The sequence below is a fragment of the Rana temporaria genome, chromosome 2 (genome assembly GCF_905171775.1).
Source record: "Rana temporaria chromosome 2, aRanTem1.1, whole genome shotgun sequence".
Taxonomy (NCBI): Eukaryota; Metazoa; Chordata; class Amphibia; order Anura; family Ranidae; genus Rana; species Rana temporaria.
This window is the reverse complement of record NC_053490.1, coordinates 141,442,491-141,459,905: the sequence shown is the minus strand read 5'-3', so window position 1 is coordinate 141,459,905 and position 17,415 is coordinate 141,442,491. Positions and strand designations below refer to the sequence as shown.

General features: G+C 42.0%; 1 protein-coding gene across 2 annotated transcripts in view; it reads left to right on the top strand.

Annotated features, from left to right (window-relative positions):
* RB1 (RB transcriptional corepressor 1) overlaps positions 1-16,329 on the top strand; it is a 231,141-nt gene extending 214,812 nt beyond the window's left edge. For both annotated transcript variants that reach the window (XM_040341234.1, XM_040341233.1), the window contains exons 26-27: positions 1,119-1,168; positions 15,267-16,329. In XM_040341234.1, coding sequence (XP_040197168.1) covers positions 1,119-1,168; positions 15,267-15,340 — 124 coding nt within the window. In that variant the 3' untranslated portion in view covers positions 15,341-16,329. The remainder of the gene's footprint in view (positions 1-1,118; positions 1,169-15,266) is intronic.
* The last annotated feature ends 1,086 nt before the right edge of the window (positions 16,330-17,415 follow it).

Below are 17,415 nucleotides of genomic sequence, written 5' to 3'. Positions count from 1 at the left end.
AAACAAAACATTTTGGGCCAGATTCACGTAGAGCGGCGCAAATTTAGTTTGTCCTAACTTATGTCAGTTAAGTTAAGGCGGCTGAATTTTGTGACGTAAGTGCCGTATCCACAGAGCATTTGCGCCCAAATGAGCGCCAGCGTAACGTAAATACCGAGGCGTAAGGCGGGGTTATTGCAAGTGGGAAGGAAGTGGGCGTGCTCCATTGAAATGAGCCGTGACCCCATGCAAATGAAGGGCCGGCCGTACTGCGCATGCGCGCACAAATCTGCACCTCACTGGGCATGCTCAGAACTCGGGCCGGCGCAATCAGTGAGATAGGAAAAAGGCCAAGCAGACTAAGTGAGATCCACCATGTGTATAAATAGCCCCACACAAACGCACTTCCATTGCAAAAACGGTGTTGCTTTAGCTGACATTTACACGGCTGGTGTAAAGTTAGGGCACCTTTTATAAGGTGTCATTTTACACCGTGAAACTAGCAGATGCGCACAGGGCGTAATCTACGCCGCACAAGCGTACTTTTGTGGATCACCCTATCTCCTTTATTTGCATATTAGCATCGAAAATCAATGGTGTGTCTAGCGTATTTTGCGCTTCAAGATGCGCCGGTGTAATCGTTTTACGTAGGACGGAAAAATCTGGATTTCAGGCGTATTTCGTTTTGAGGATCAGGCGCAAAGATACGCGCGGCACATTTTTCAATTACGCTGCGCAACTTTAGATACGTCGGCGTAAGGACTTTGTGAATCTGGCCCTTTGGATCCACATCTACAGGTTCAAGAAAAAGCAAATTTCAAGAAACTTGCCTAAAAGACTTGGCAAAAATAAGCTTGCTCCCAAAAAACTGACCAGTTCCGAAAGGCCAAGAACAATGTGCAGAAAGAGCAACAAACCACATCGGTCAGCCCAGTAAAACTCACCACAAAAAGCATTTTGCAAAATGTAATATTTTCTAAAGAACTTCTAGACCATCTACATACTCCAAAAATAAATATTTTCCTCAAAAATCCTGCTCCTCTAATATTTGGTGACGATACTGTTTTTGTTTTGTTTGTTTTTTTGTTTTTTTTGGATCTCAAGTTACTTATCCTGTTCTTGTTTTCCATTTTCACCAGCAAAACACTTTCTACTGATTCGAAGTTCCAGCAGAAACTTGCAGAAATGAGTAAGTTTTGCATCTTTTTATTATAGCATTTTATGCTTAACTTGCCTAAATTCCGACATAACTTAATAGGACTGAACTTTGTATATTCTGATGAGCAAAAAAGGTTCTTTGTTGAATGATGAAAATGTAGAATTGTTCCTGGTGACCATGTGCCCAAGACGGTAATGGATGTTCCAAAATGTTAAAGTTGTCAGCAGATACCAGGCCCCTGCATCCTTTTTAACTGGGCCTCTATGGCGGGCAGGGCCAGATGATCATGTGACCACTGTGATTGTTTGTCACAGTGGTCATGGGATTGGGAGGTGGTCCTGCCGGCCCCTGATCATTAGTGGAGACTGAGAACTGTCTGACAGGTTGTCAATGTTCTGGGAGCAAGCAGTGTGTGTGCTCCCAGCACAGAAAGCTCAAATGGCCACGGACACACATGTGGGGTGTGTGGGCGGTAAAGCCACCCTCTTTGCCAACACACATTGTTACGTGGGCAGCAAAAGGTTAATAACGTTAGCAACTGCAGCTTGGTGTGCATTTGACAAAGAATCCCAACAGTAGTTTTACAATTGAGGAGGCATCCTGTAACAAAGATGCTGGGAGTTCTTCAGCTACAAACATAAACACAACTATTGATCCAGCACCCTGGTGATGTTTCTGGATTACACACATGCAACAGAGGAGAGTGGAGGCTTCTTACCACCTGGCACAGCTTTAGTATGGCCAGGATGGAGCCAGGCTATTCTCTGTCCACCTGTCGCGGGCTGCTCTGCTGGCCATTGCTGGTGGTAGTCTGGACCAGTGGTTGCCAAGCTTACGGACCACTAAATTCACAATTTTGAATCCCACAGACCACTTACGTGAATTTTTACCAATGAAAGCCAGCCTGTCCATGTACAGTGTGAATTGTGTCACAGACAAATTCTGCAACCTATTATTATACAGGTTACCGAGAGTTGCATGAATTTGTTACAAATTGTGGCATTTATTATCTGGGGGGGGGGGGGGTTTCTAATGTGTTTATACAGCTCTCTTTGCAGTGGCTGTTTTGTGGAGATTTTTCATTTTGGAAAGCCTCTGTTTGCAATAATGTCCCTTTCTGAGTAATAATTGTGCTCATTATAGCATACTTGTTAATCTTTGCATGGCCCAGAAATTACTTGAATACTGTAGTAATGCCTAAATTGCTCATATTCTTGTAGACATTGGGATGTACATAAGCTCCCTAAACTAAGTAAAAATTGTACAACCAAACATAAACATCCAAGAAGTACAAACTGTAACAAGTCTTATCTACATAGATGTGATAACAGTCCAGCAGCAATGTGCAGATGGTGAGTAAACAAAGCACAACAGATACTGAAACTGAAATCACACCTGTTTCTGAGAAATCATAAAGTTACCATAGTTTTCAGAAATATGACCATATTTCTTGATTATGTAGCACCCTGGTGTTTAGGCAGGGTTGCTAACAAATTTAGTTTGCCACGGCGACGGCGCGGCCACGCCCCGCGTATTGTTTACGCGCGGATTTCTGTATGATGGCGAGTACAGCCACCATACAGAAATCCCCGGGCAGACATGTACGGTAAACGGTCCGGCTTCATCGTACATGTTTGGTCGTCTGTACACGGCCTTAGAGATCAATTGATTCCCCTCTAAATTCTGGAATTGCTGCACCTTTTCTCTTCTGTCACTAGGTGGCGCTGTGGCTGGTGACATTAGAATGATTGGGACCTAGCAAGGTCAGGTCATGAATGGATGGGGTGTCTCAGCCAATTGGCGGGGGTTTCTTTAGTCCCTTGGCCTGCTGGGAGAGCCTATTTGGGTGAAGTCAGGTGAATCAGGGTTATGGGCCACCTGGACGGCTGTCTAGGTGGACGTGTGTTATGTTGCCCCGGGTTGCTAGGCCGGAAGCCTGAGGCATATCTCAGGGACACCTGGCTGCTAGGCTGCCTGAGTACTATCCAGGAGCAGGAGAAGCAGCGTAGGGTTGGGACTGCACTATTGGAGTCCAACCGAGTTGAGAAGGTTCAGCTGGACGGGGAACCACTAGTTGTGGTCAGAGGTAGAGGGGAAGCTGTCGCCACTAAGGGACCATCCACCTTGTTACCGGAGACTACTGTGAGCAAGCTGAAGCAAGTACCAGAGCAGTCTTCTCACCATCCGAGGACGATGAAGAAGTGGGAAAGCATCAGCAAGTGCCAAGCCAGGGACCCAGCAGGATAGCGGGGGTGATGCTTGAGGAGTAAACAACGGGATAGCTGTGGAAGAGCTCAGGGGATCCAGTGACGACTGGGATCACGTAGTCTAGCGATAGACTGGGAGCTCAGTGAGTGAAGATCTGCAGTTAGATACTGTGAGATAAGTAAAGGACTGTTCTGTGTTATCAAGAGTTATGTATGACTATCTTTAGTGACTGTTGCAAGATTAGTTGCCATGTGAGACAGCGGTCCTACCTATACAGAAGTGTTATCCGGCTGGAGGCTTTCTAATGTATAGCTGTCTACCTATAGAAGTCTTGGAACCTGCCAATTGTCATTGCATCTACTCAAGGGTGTCCTGGCCCTATACCCCTTCTCCCACAGTTCTGTTAAGAGACAATAAATCTCTTGTTCGCATTCAAAAGTGACTGGCGCCCATAATTCCTTCCTGCATCACACCCACCATGCCTGGTAACCCACTCTACAAGGAAGGATCTCAGCTTTCCCTAACCCTTGAGATCATCATCAGGCCTCTGGGGCCCTGGGACCCTGCTACAATTATATTTAGCGTCGTTATGATCCAAAAAAAAATAAAGAACATGTACTGTAAATCACTGTGCAGACAGTTTACAGTGGTGCTTTAATGTTTGTGAACCCTTTCAAATTTTCAATCTGATTTTCAAGTTTTCTAAAACTAGATAATGTGAACCCAGTTAAACAAGGGAGTCTGAAAAACCATATTATCCATTTATTTATTGAGGAAAATGATCCAAAGTCAAACATTTGTAAGCGACATGTCAACTGCTAGGATTCTCACTTAATTTGAAGGGGAAATTGGAGTTGGGTATTTCAATTTAATAGATGAGAATCAAGTGCACATGTTGGAGGCCCTGCCTTATTTCAAGAACACATCTGAATTTTAAGAGCAAAGTAGATTTTTGAGTCCGTCAGAAAAATGGTTCCTAATGCTTACCTGTCTGGAATGGGTAAATAAACAGGAGTTTGAAATAATCCAATATTAGGTACCTTCAGCACCATAGATACACTGCTCAGAAGTGGTGGAACAGCAAAGGTCACACCAAGACGATCTTGAAGAATCGCTGACTAGTGTCTTGAACGCGGTGGTTTGGGCCTATTTTATTGCCTCTGGACAAAACAGAACAGCTTGTTATCATTGATATAACTATAAATACTGAAATGTACCAGCAGATTCTGCAGGAAAATGTCAGGGTAGTAATGGAAAATTGTTCTAAAAAACTGCTGGGTGCATTCATAAATGCACAAAATATAACTGGATACAAACATTCATAGATAACACCAGGGGTAGTTGATCCAGAGGCTAACCAATTGCCTCCTGTGGGATGAGCAAATTGGGATCATTCTTTCTTGAGGTTTTTTTTTCCCCTGCCTCTAGTCTAGATCAACTAGAAGACAGACTGAGCAATAATAGGCAATGTCAAGCTGCAGCAAGCAAAGCCGACTATTGGCTTGCATAAAAAAAGAGAATTTACTCCAGAGGTAAAACGATAATCCTGACACTTCTTAAAATTCTGCTTCGGCCACATCTAGAGTATTCTGTCCAGTTCTGAGTATTCACCAGTCCTCAGGAAGGCTGTGCTAGAGGGAGTCCAGAGAAGGGCAACTAATAAGCGGACTAGAGGACCTCAATTATGAGTAACGACTACAAGAGCAAAATTTATTCTCCCTAGAGAAAAGACGCTTGAGAGCATATATGATGGTGGTATAGCCAAAAAAACCTAAGTAAGGCGCCATCACACAACCAAAACAATTAATAGATAAAGAATACCATCAATAAGAAAAATCAATCAATTTTGAAATGATAAAAATATTAAAAGTCCATAAATAGTCCTCCTAAACTCCAACCAACATGCTTTCTGAAAAAACATGCTTAAATTATGACTTTAATATGTGCTCCATCACTAGTGTATACAGATTGGAACCTTACCAGTAATACATAATGCGTGCGCTTTTGATAACTTGGGGTATCGCCCGTTTTCAAGTAGCAGTTGAAAAGGTCCACACATGTTGCTTAATAGAAAAAGACCAGCCACTGGCCTCAGATTCTTTTTCTCTCAAACTATGTAAAGTTTCCAAAACAGTGAAATTCAGTTTTTTTTAGAAATGGAACTAATAAAAACAATGATGCCCTTACATTTTATGGTGCTCAAGTACGTCAACACCAACATAACAGCCTGGTTAGTGTTTAATCCTGCAGGCCACTCAGCCGACATGCGTTCCACTGATCAGAAGTGCTGTCCAAACCCAACAGGAAGTGATGTCACAGATAGCGTTCGTGCAGCCCCAGTGCTCAATATTTTTTTGATTATTTCAAAATAAATAGATTTTTCTTATTGATGTTATTCTTTATCTACCAATTGTTTTCGTTTGGCTGTTTTGAGGTGATAAGGGGCAGTTTAAAATTTTTCTATTGCTATATTTTTATATATATATATATATATATTTGTAATTATTACTATTTTTTCACCTAAAGGCTGGCGCCAATTTTACTCATATTTTTTTCACTTAGGCTGCTTTCACATTGCAGCGTGGAGCCGCGGTGACGGTATAGCCGCGCTATTTGTAGCGCGGCTATACCGTCGTGTTTACCGCGATATTCGGGCGCTAGCGGTGAGGTTTTAACCCCCGCTAGCGGCCGAAAAAGGGTTAATACCGCCCGCGTTGCGGGCGGTATAGGAGCGGTGAACACACCGCTCCTATACCGCGGTAAAGATGCGGCTAGCAGGACTTTTGGAGCGCTCCTGCTAGCGCAACCGCTTCAATGTGAAAGCCTTTGGGCTTTCACATTGAACACTACAGGGCATGATTTTTCATGCGGTATAGCAGCGCTATTTTTAGCGCTGTACCGCATGAAAAACGCCCCAATGTGAAAGGGGCCTTAATAGAAAAAGAACAAGAGGCGGGACTTTATATGAGACACCTGGGCACAAAGAAATAAATTAGATGTAAAAGGCTTTTTAATTGGTTCAAAATAAAATCTAGTTATATAATTACATTCTATGCATTCTGCTATATGTCAATATTTTCATTTCATCCAAACCAGGTAATACACGATAGTCAACAATAGATAAATATTCCAATAAGGATATATATTTACACATACATGGAATAGTTGATACATATTTTACATGCATTACAGTTGATATCTGTACAGATTGATAAATATATTAAATGAAATGGGTACAGGGAGGTTAGAGGTATATTTCAAGGAACGTCCATAAAAATTGATGAATGTATACACTTATCGGTAGATATTAGCTCTATGCATTTCGGGCCTTTAGGGCCACTCATCAGGAGCAAAACCGAAGTGATCATCTAAGGGGAAAAAATATAAATTCATTTTAATGGTATGGAAAGTTAGTAGAGAACCAGTGGGCAAACACAAAATAGGAGAAACCCTCCCCCCACCTAAATGCTTGACCCACATACCTTACAGATGCGTCTGCCCAGTGGCGGTACAGCTGTGAGAATCGCAGACCAGCCAAGAAACGTTGCAACCGGGAGCTGAGAAGGCATGGCAGGGCGACAGCAAACCACACAGACCGCTCCCCCAAAGGGTGGAAATGCCAACCAAGTGTGAGCTGGGTGAAATGACCCCAAACATAGGGGACCCCAGTGAATTAATAATGCAATGCAGGCAGATCATGGCTGTGTGGAGGGGGGGGGGGGCTTCATGATTGAAAGAACAAACAAAAGGGTGGTCCAGGGATAGTGAAGCTGGAAAGGAAAGGGTTAAGTGATGCATTCCCTCCAGTTAGGCTCTATCTGACTTGCGACTTTTAATGCACACTATGAGAAGCTCACACTGGGGTTGATTTACTAAAACTGAAGCGTGCAAAATCTGGTGCAGCTGTACATGGTAGCCAATCTTTTAACTTCAGCCTGTTCAATTAACCACCTCCCGCCCACTCTATAGCTGAATGACGACTACAGCGCAGGCCTTATTTGTCGGGAGGGTGTCAATAGACGTCCTCCAGTGCATGAGCTGCCTGCGCGCTTCCTGCAGGGCACACGCTGAGCGCTCTGTGATCACAGAGTCAAGACTCGGCTGGACACAGATCAGAGTAAGGGCCCTTTACTATGTTATTAGCTGTCAGCCAATGGGAAAAGGCGAACAGCAACAACCCTCTGGCCGAGACCGGGGGTCCACATGGAGCAACTGAGCTTGGTTGCTCAGAAATGAAAACGCGGGAAAAACGCAAGACGAGCAGAATTCAAGCTAAATAGGCCTGCAGTACCTCATTTGGCCTGAGGTACGGGGGCACAGGAGCCGAGAAAAGCCGAACATTGGCCTGAGGTACAGGGGTTTAGGAAACGAGCCAAAGTGTCCTCGGGCGTTTTCGACTCTCTCTGGCCACATTCGGTATTGCATCCCATTGAAGTCAATGCGGAACAAATTATTTTCGTTTCCATTTACTTCAATGGGAAAACTCGCTTTGATATGCGAGTACTTTGGATTACGAGCATACTCCTGGAACGGAATATGCTCGTAATCCGAAGATTCAACTGTATTGGCCTTTCAAGCTTCCCACTGTGCTAAGGCTGGGTTCACGTGATTGCCGCATGCGGCTCCCAGCAGGAGTCGGGTGCATCCTGGTTCACCGTTTCAGGTCCGATTTATATATATTTTTAGTAGATGCCCTAGAGCAGTGTTTCTCAACTCCAGTCCTCAAAGCGTCCCAAAAGGTCATGTTTTCAGGATTTCCCTCAAATAAAATGGCTGTGGTAATTACTAAGGCAGTGAAACTGATCAAATCACCTGTGCAAAATAATGGAAAGCCTGAAAACATGACCTGTTGGGGTGCCTTGAGGACTGGAGTTGAGAAACAATGCCCTAGAGAATTAATTGGTGGGATTTGAATATTTTTTTATGCCACACTGTGTTTTTTTTAAACAGTTTGTTGGGGGGAAAAAAAATACACTTTAAAAATTTTAATGCACAAAAATAATACCCATTTTTTGGGTAAAATATAAAAGATGTCACGCTGCTGCTTTCATTTTTATTTTTTTTATCACTTTTTTAATGCTGTCAAAAGGAATGTTAACATTTTTGTGACAGCAATAGGCACGTGACCGGTACTCTTTTTGAAGAGATCTTTGGTCTATAAGACCCCAAATCCCTCTTTTGCACTTAAAAGCATTCAAAACACCAAGATCTGTGTTTTAATACTTTTGGTTTTCAAAAAAATGGCACCGTTAAGATGCCAGTAAATCAGAAGTGATGTCATGTCATCGCTTTCGGGTTACCATAGTGGCGACCTGATCAAAGTCGATCACCGCTAGTAGCTCGGGTCTCCCTGTGGGATAGGAGAGCCCAAGTAAGCCGTAGAAGGGGTGGTGTCCCCTCCCGCTGCTTTTAATAACAACCAAGCGACTGGTTAGCTGCTTCGGTTGTTAATACAAGAGCGCCGACCGTCTGCTCTAAAAAAAAAAAAAACAGTACCGGGTACACCGGTTCCAACCACCAGGTACGTGGTTTGGCAGCTCGTGGTTAATGAGCAACTCTCATACATATGACAATTTGAATTTTTTCGTCTAATTGTGTCTGTGATCACAGATACAGTAATTTGCTTATCATATGGCAGAGCACATTCCAAAGATAGAACCAGGAATGTGTAGGAGAAAGATGCGTGTCTGAGAAATATGCACATAAGGGGCTGCAGAAGACGGGCAGGAAGTCTGCTGGGGAACAGTTTTAAAAGTGTATTGAGTAATCAGGTCTTTAAAAGCTGTACATTCTTCTTTCACTTCTTGTTGTCAGTTTCCCAATTGTCATTTCAAAATTAAAGGAAATGTTATTGAGAAAGACGGGCTTTGCCGTGAGAGGATTGGATTTTGTGGACAATCCTCCATTCTTTTATTACATGTAGAAACACAGCGGGGTTGGTTTACTAAAACTGGAGAGTGCAAAATCTGGTGCAGTTCTGCATAGAAACCAATCCGTTTCCAGGTTTTTTTTTTTTTTTTTTTTGTCCAAAGCTTCATTGAACAAGTTGAAGTTCGAAGCTGAATACCATGATCAGCTGCACCAGATTACAAGTGCTCCAGTTTTAGTAAATCACCTCCAGCATGTGATAAGCATAAGATTTCAATAAAAAAGATTTTGCAAAAAAAAACTATGCATAAGATTACTTTTTAGCACATTGGTAACTGTGGACATGGCTGCATGTTCTGTTCTCAGTAGGGTTGCCACCTCATCCCTTTAAAACCAAACACATAATAATTACACAGTTTCTGACTGAGGTGGTAATTAAATGCACTTGGTACCTTATCTGCATTAAATTGGCTTTAGAACCTGTGTAAATGTATGTGTTCGGGTTTAACCACTTAACACCCACCCGCCGTCAAATGACGGCGGGCGGAATCCCCTATTGTTCTGACAGGGCGTCATATAACGTCCTGTCATTTAAAGCCGCTAGGGGGCGCGTGCGCCGGCGGCGGCGCACGCACCTGTCACGTTACTGGGAACACAATGCGCATGCCCAGCGGCTGCGATGGCCGCCGGGCACCCGCGATTGCCCAGTTACTGAGCAGGATCGTGGATCTCTGTGTGTAAACACAGAGATCCACGTCCTGTCTGGGAGAGGAGACCGATGCTGTGTCCCTTGTACATGGGGACACAGATCGGTCATCTCCCCCAGTCACCCCCCTTCCCCTACAGTTAGAACACTGACTAGGCTACACATTTAACCCCTTCCCCGCCCCCTAGTGGTTAACCCCTTCCCTGCCAGTCACATGTATACAGTAATCAATGCATATTTATAGCACTGTTCACTGTATAAATGTGAATGGTCCCAAAAATGTGTCAAAAGTGTCCAATGTGTCCGCTATAATGTCGCAGTCCTGAAAAAAATTGCAGATCGCCGCCATTCCTAGTAAAAAAAAAAAAAAATCCTAATTATGTCCCTTATTTTGTAGGCAATATAACTTTTGCGCAAACCAGTCACTATACATTTATTGCGATTTTTTTTTTTTTTTTTTTTTTTTTTACCAAAAATATGTAGAAGAATAAGTATCGGCCTAAACTGAGATAAAAAAAACATTTAAAAAAAATGGCATATGTATTATAGCAAAAAAGTAAAGTTTTTTTTTTTTCCCCCAAAATTTACGCTCTTTTTTTGTTTTGTTTTTTTGTTTATAGCCCAAAAAATAAAAACCGCACAGGCAATCAAATACCACCAAAAGAAAGCTCTATTTGTGGGAAAAAGAGGATGTCAATTTTGTTTGGGAGCCACGTCGCACGACCGCGCAATTGTCAGTTAAAGCGACGCAGTGCCGGAAGCTAACCTTTCGTCTGGGCAGGAAGGGGGTGTATGTGCACAGTAGGCAAGTGGTAAAGAGATGAGGTGGCAACTCTAGTCCCAAGTAGTGTTTGGAAGCCAAAAGCGATTCTGTTGGATAGCTGAAAGTACCTGCCCGGCAGAGTCCTCTGAAGGTCCATGCAAGAAAACAGAACCTGATTACAAGTCATAGGTGCACATTAAGAATCAATATTTGGCCTTTTTAGATGAGGGGTTCTTTATGGTTCGTGTACCCAAGGCATAGGTTTGCCAGGTTGAATGCGTTTCTTTTCATCATTTAAAACAAAGCCAAATAATTATTTTGTGAAAATGGCCTAAAAGCACCTCCTGGTGTGCCAGTTTCTTTTATAAAGGGGGTATATTTGAGTGAGGCACCACTCCCCTCCAAGGGCAACAACAGAATCTCTACACATATTGACATTGTACATCATAGGTGCTGCTGTTTAGTGAAATGTCAAATTATGACATTTACGACAATGGGATCAGAGTAAAGACAATGACCCAGGATGTCTTGTGCACATTTATACACTCTGGGGCAGATCCACATACATACGCTGCGCCCGGCACATATGTAAGATACGGCGGCGTAGTGTATCTCTCGCGGCGGAATTCAAATTGGGCGGGTAGGGGGCGTGTTTCATTTAAATGAAGCCCCGTCCGTAAAAACTCCCAGGGTTTTGCTGCAATTACAGCAGCAAGTCATTTTGGGGATGTCTCTACCAACTTTGCACAACCAGAGAGTGACATTTTCCCCTCTCTCTCTGCCCATTCTTCTTTGCAAAATAGCTCAAGCTCTGTCAGATTGGATGGAGAGCGTCTGTAAACGGCAATTTTCAAGTCTTGCCACAGATTCTCAATTGGATTTAGGCCTGGACTTTGAGCCATTCTAACACATGAATATTCTTTGATCTAACTCATTCCATTGTAGCTCTGGCTGTATGTTTAGGGTTGTTGTCCTGCTGGAAGGTGAACCTCCGCCCCCAGTTTCAGAATCGAACAGGTTTTCTTCCAAGATTGCCCTGTATTTGGCTCCATTCACCTTCCCATCAACTCTGACCAGCTTCCCTGTCCCTGCTGAAGAAAAGCATCCCTACAAAATGTTGCTGTCACCACCACGTTTTTACAGTGAGGATGGTGTGTTCAGGGTGATGTGCAGTGTTGGTTTTCCTCCACACGTCCCATTTCGCTTTCAGGCCAAAAAGTTACATTTTGGCCTCATCTGACCAGAGCACCTTCTTTCACATGTTTGCTGTGTCCCCCACATGGCTTCTCACAAACTGACCTCTTATGGCTTTCTTTTAACAATGGCTTTCTTCTTGCCACTCTTCCATAAAGGTCAGATTTGTGGAGTGCACAACTGATGGTTGTCCTGTGGACAGATTCTCCCACCTAAGCTGTGGATCTCTGCAGCCTCTTGGCTGTTTCTCTAATTAATGCTCTGCTTGCCCGGCCTGTTGGTTTAGGTGGACAGCCATGTCTTGGTAAGTTTGCAGTTGTACCATACTCTTTCTATTTTCCGATGAATGCTTGAACAGTGCTCCGTGAGATGTTCAACGCTTGGGATATGTTTTTATAACCTAACCCTGCTTTAAAATTCTTTACAACTTTATCCCTGACCTGTCTGGTGTGCTCCTTGGCCTTCATTTTGCTGTTTGTTCACTAAGGTTCTCTAACAAACCTTTTGAGAGCTTCATAGAATAGCTGAGATTAAATTGCACACAGGTGGACACTATTTACCAATTGGGTGAATTCTGAAGACAATTAGTTCCAATAGATTTTCGTTCAGGGTATCAGAGTAAAGGGGGCTGAATACAAATGCATGCTGCACTTTTCATATGTTTATTTGTAAAAATAATGAAAACGATTTTTAATTTTCCTTCTTCACAATTATGTGCCACTTTGTGTTGGTCTATCACATAAAATCCCAATAAAATACATTTACGTTTTTGGTTATAACATGAAAAAATGTGTAAAATTTCAATGGGTATGAATACTTTTTCATGGCACGTTATACTGTATACTGCTGCAGGGTGGCAGCTCAGCCCTGGATCAGGCATCTGATACGTGATCAGTGATTCCAGGTAGGGGGAACGTTGCTGTGATTTGTTACCACACAAGCCAACCAGCGGGCGCTGACCAATGATTGATCACCGGCACCTGATGATCAGCTCTGTCATTCAGGGAAGGGAACTCTGGGGGTTATTTAATAAAGGCAAATCCACTTTGCACTACAAGTGCAAACTGCACTTGAAATTGCACTGAAAGTGCACTTGGAAGTGCAGTCGCTGTAGATCCCAGGGGGACATGCAAGGGAAAAAAAATTATTTTTTAGCTTTCACATGATTGGATAATAAAATCAGCAGAGCTTCCCCTTATTTCAAATCCACCCTCAGATTTACAGCGACTGCACTTTCAGTGCAATTTCAAGTGCACTTTGCACTTGTAGTGCAAAGTGGATTTGCCTTTCGTAAATAACCCCCTCTGTGTTGTAAAAGCTGGGAAAAAACAGCAAGATCACTTGGTAAAAGCAGAACATAACACATGGTAAACATTGTTAGGAACACATTTAACCCATTGCTCACCCCTAGATATTATCCCCTTCCCAGCCAGTGTCATTAGTACAAAGTAAAGTATTGGCACTGATTACTGTATCAGTGTCACTATTGATGTTTGTTTCAGTTAGTGTACCTCCGCCAGCATCAGCTACTGTCAGATTGCTTGCTACACTATCACAGTCCTACTAGAAGTCGCTGATCCCTGCCATTACTATACTATACCGCATTACTGTAAAAAGAAAAACAAATTCCAGTAGCTATACTAGATGCCATAGCATTTATTGGGATTTATTTTTTACCAAAGTCCTGTAGCAGAATTTTGACATTTTGGCCTAAATTCCTGAAGAAATTTGGTTTCTTTCTTTCTTTCTTTCTTTCTTTTTTTGTTTTGTTCATGTTTTATAGCAGAAAGTAAAACATATATATTTTTTTATATATCATAAAAACTCAGTGGTGATCAAATACCACCAAAATAAGGCTCTATTTGTATGAAAAAAAGCTAAGAATTTAATTTGCGTACAGTATAGCATGACCACACAAATGCCAGATAAAAGTAGCGCAGTGCTAAATGGCAAAAACATGCTTTGGTCACGAATGGGGTAAAATCTTCTGCGGGTAGTTAAACTGTTACTAAACCTGCAACAGTAAAATCAGTATGTATATGCAGTAAAGCATGCTTGACTCACTGTGGAACCAAAGGGGTTAATTCTCAGCACTGAGTAAAAAGCCTGTTTGATCCTGTCTTCACTGATCCTCCCCTCCTTCCAGAGTCCCCAAACCATCTACGGATAGTACAGGGGCAAGGGGACAAGCTGCACATGCTCAGTTTGGTGTGTATTGAAAAGCCCCATACACACGGTCACACTTTTTGCCAACCAACTTCAAAATCTGCATTTTTTCTAATTTGTCTGACCGTGTGTACACTCCATCGGACCAACTTTTTCGGGTTTCATCCAACAAAAAGTTGGGTCTGCAAACGGACCAACTTTTCGTCAACAAAAGTCTGATGGTGCCTTGTCTGACTGTGTGTACAGCAAGCCAACCAACTTTTGGACAAAGTGCAAATACGCATGCTCAGAACCAATGTTAAAATCAACCAACAATAGCAGAAGTTAACCAAAGGGTGGCGGTAAAGAGCAGAAAAGAGCAAAAAAAACACTTGATGTTAGGAAAGTTTGCAGAAAAGTCTGACTGTGTGTATGCTATGGGTGTGGCCGGACAAATCAATTAGGACAAAAATCCAAGGGAAATTTTGTTGGATGTCTGACCGTGTGTATGAGCCTTTAGAGCGTTTTTTTGTTTTTTTTTCCTTGGGAGAGTGCATGTGATTAGCACAGGGCCAATCAGCACTGTCCAGACAGAGGGTCAGGGGTCCTGCAGCCTCATAGGACAATCATGGGAGAATGAAAACTCTTCCAAGCTTCAATCAGACACTGATAGAAGTCACAAGACTACTCTAACTACTGATGAGATGAGGTATTTAGCAGTTTATATTTACTAAAACTATTGCAATTTCATGTTCTGTGTACTGTGGGAGACCAGATATAGTGAATGCAGGGTCCTTGGTTTAGTAACACTTTAAGACTAAATGGTGCAGTAATACAAAAAGAAATGGACGTGGGCGCTGATTTAAAACTACATTGAGATGAAACCTGATTGTTTGCTTGCAATGAGCACCAGCCCTACTTTTGTAAAATACAGTATGCAAGAACAGAAAAAACATTTGTTGTCCTTCTTTTATATATATATATATATATATATATATATATATATAATTTATTTTTTTCCAACACAAGCCTCTATTAAAGAGTAGGCTGTCCAGAGCACAGCGAATGATGATGATCCTAATGGCTGTAATGAATTCTACGGTCTTGCTTTCAGTATCGTCAGTAGCTGAAAAGGTTAAACTCTTATGAAACCAATATGATTTGCATAGAACTGTGTGGATGTTTAGGGAGAACATCAAACTGTTTTCTGTATTTTATAACTGGCATTTATTTTTATTTTACAGCATCCACCAGGACACGATTACAAAGGCAAAAGTCAGAAGAATCATCAAATGGTGTAACAAAAGAAGAACACTAAGACGGAAGGCTTGGGCCCGTTACAATGTGCTCACACTGATTTTGTCATGTTTATTTTATTCATAAAACTCCTTCCTTTTATTTATACGATTGTAAAAAAAAACCTGATTATTATTAGCCTCAGCCAATAGTAGAGGCACATATATCATGCCCATTGCCAAATCATAATAGACAAAGGAAGCTGCTGCTGTGTTTGAGTAGCCTGTAATATAAAGTTAAATAACCTTGTTCTGCACACTCACACAGATCTCGACGTGCACTATTTTAATGATGATATACTTGAAGTATTGTTTTAATTTTGTGCACATTTTTTTATTTTTTTTACACCTGAGCCAAAAAGACCGTTGTTCCTGAAATGAATATCTGTGACATTACCTCAAACCCTTATCCTCAGACCTCTTAGCGACTTCCCAGTAATATGTGGATGTATAGTGGTGCAGTTCTGTATTCCCAGGCTCCATTCTCACTATATACATGAGATTTAACACACACTCACTGCATTGTGAAAGACCCAATTGAGTTGCCTGAAATGGGAAATTACATATCGGCCCAGCAAAAAGAAGCCGACCGGACATTTGAACATGACCATTTTTTTTATAAAACAGATTTTGCCATGTACTTTAAATTAGCTTGCAAGTGATTCCGATCTCATCAAGAGTTAGTGAAACAATACATTGTAGATGCAATAATACACTTCAGATACTTTACAATCAAAATGAATGGAGAAGAAAACACACTACACTAGAAGCTGCCATAGCTGATTCCTATTTTAAAATACTACTGACCTGACTGTCATGCTGCTCCAGTGGATATGGGTTGATATCGCTTTCTATTTAAAAAAAAAAATCCTCGATGGGAAAGCTGTTGAATCTGTTAAAGATTTCCATTCCTGCCACTGGTGAGTTGTAGGGTTGCTCATGTGACATGGCCCTTTTAAGTATATATCTGGGCAAATAAAAATGAAAAAGCATGTGGTATAGCTCTGCAATACATGGATTATTTCTCTTTTCTTTTTTTCAGCAAGTATAGAAAAGTAAAAAAGTGTAATTGAAGGCCTACAATACACCTCCCTGCGCCAACACTGAAAAAACTATTGCAAAATCCAATAACAGATCTCCGCAGGTGACAGAGCAATCTGTATATTACGGTAATGGGAGCAGCCGTTTAAAAAAATGACAACATAATAAAAATGATCAAAATTAAGAGAGCATAAATGCACCGATATTAAAATCACAAACAGCGCTAATGGTGACAGTTCTAGTGTAGATGCACAAGGCACCACGTCTACACTCCAATGTTGCGTGAAGGAAATCAGTGAGGTATAGGCAAAAAAGTTCCAAATAGAAGTGTGGTCCACTTTAAGAAAGGACAGATAGTAAGCACCTTCCACCCGAACTCCTCTAGAGACACCACGTGGGACACAATAAGCCCCCTCTGGGGTACACACTCACCAGAAAGTAAATAATACAGGGCGATGTATGTGTAACTCCAAACTGATATCAGCCTTCAAGCAGGGTAATCAAACACATCTGTATAGGAGCTCCAAATTAAACCAAAAAAAAGACAAAGAAAGTGCCATAGCATAATTCCGTTTTTAATGGATCAAAAATAGTAGCCCACAGAAGCAAAAACCCCTTCAACCATTGAACGTACAATAAAAGTATTTAAAAAGCGCATAATCACCACATCCTGGATAATAGGTAAAGCGTCGCACTGGTCTTGGTTCAGTGACGTTTGCGCTCCACCAGTGCCTCGGCTGGAACCGGAAGTTGACAGTCTCTGTGAGACTGAACCAAGACCAGTGCGACGCTTTACCTATTATCCAGGATGTGGTGATTATGCGCTTTTTAAATACTTTTATTGTACGTTCAATGGTTGAAGGGGTTTTTGCTTCTGTGGGCTACTATTTTTGATCCATTAAAAACGGAATTATGCTATGGCACTTTCTTTGTCTTTTTTTTGGTTTAATTTGGAGCTCCTATACAGATGTGTTTGATTACCCTGCTTGAAGGCTGATATCAGTTTGGAGTTACACATACATCGCCCTGTATTATTTACTTTCTGGTGAGTGTGTAC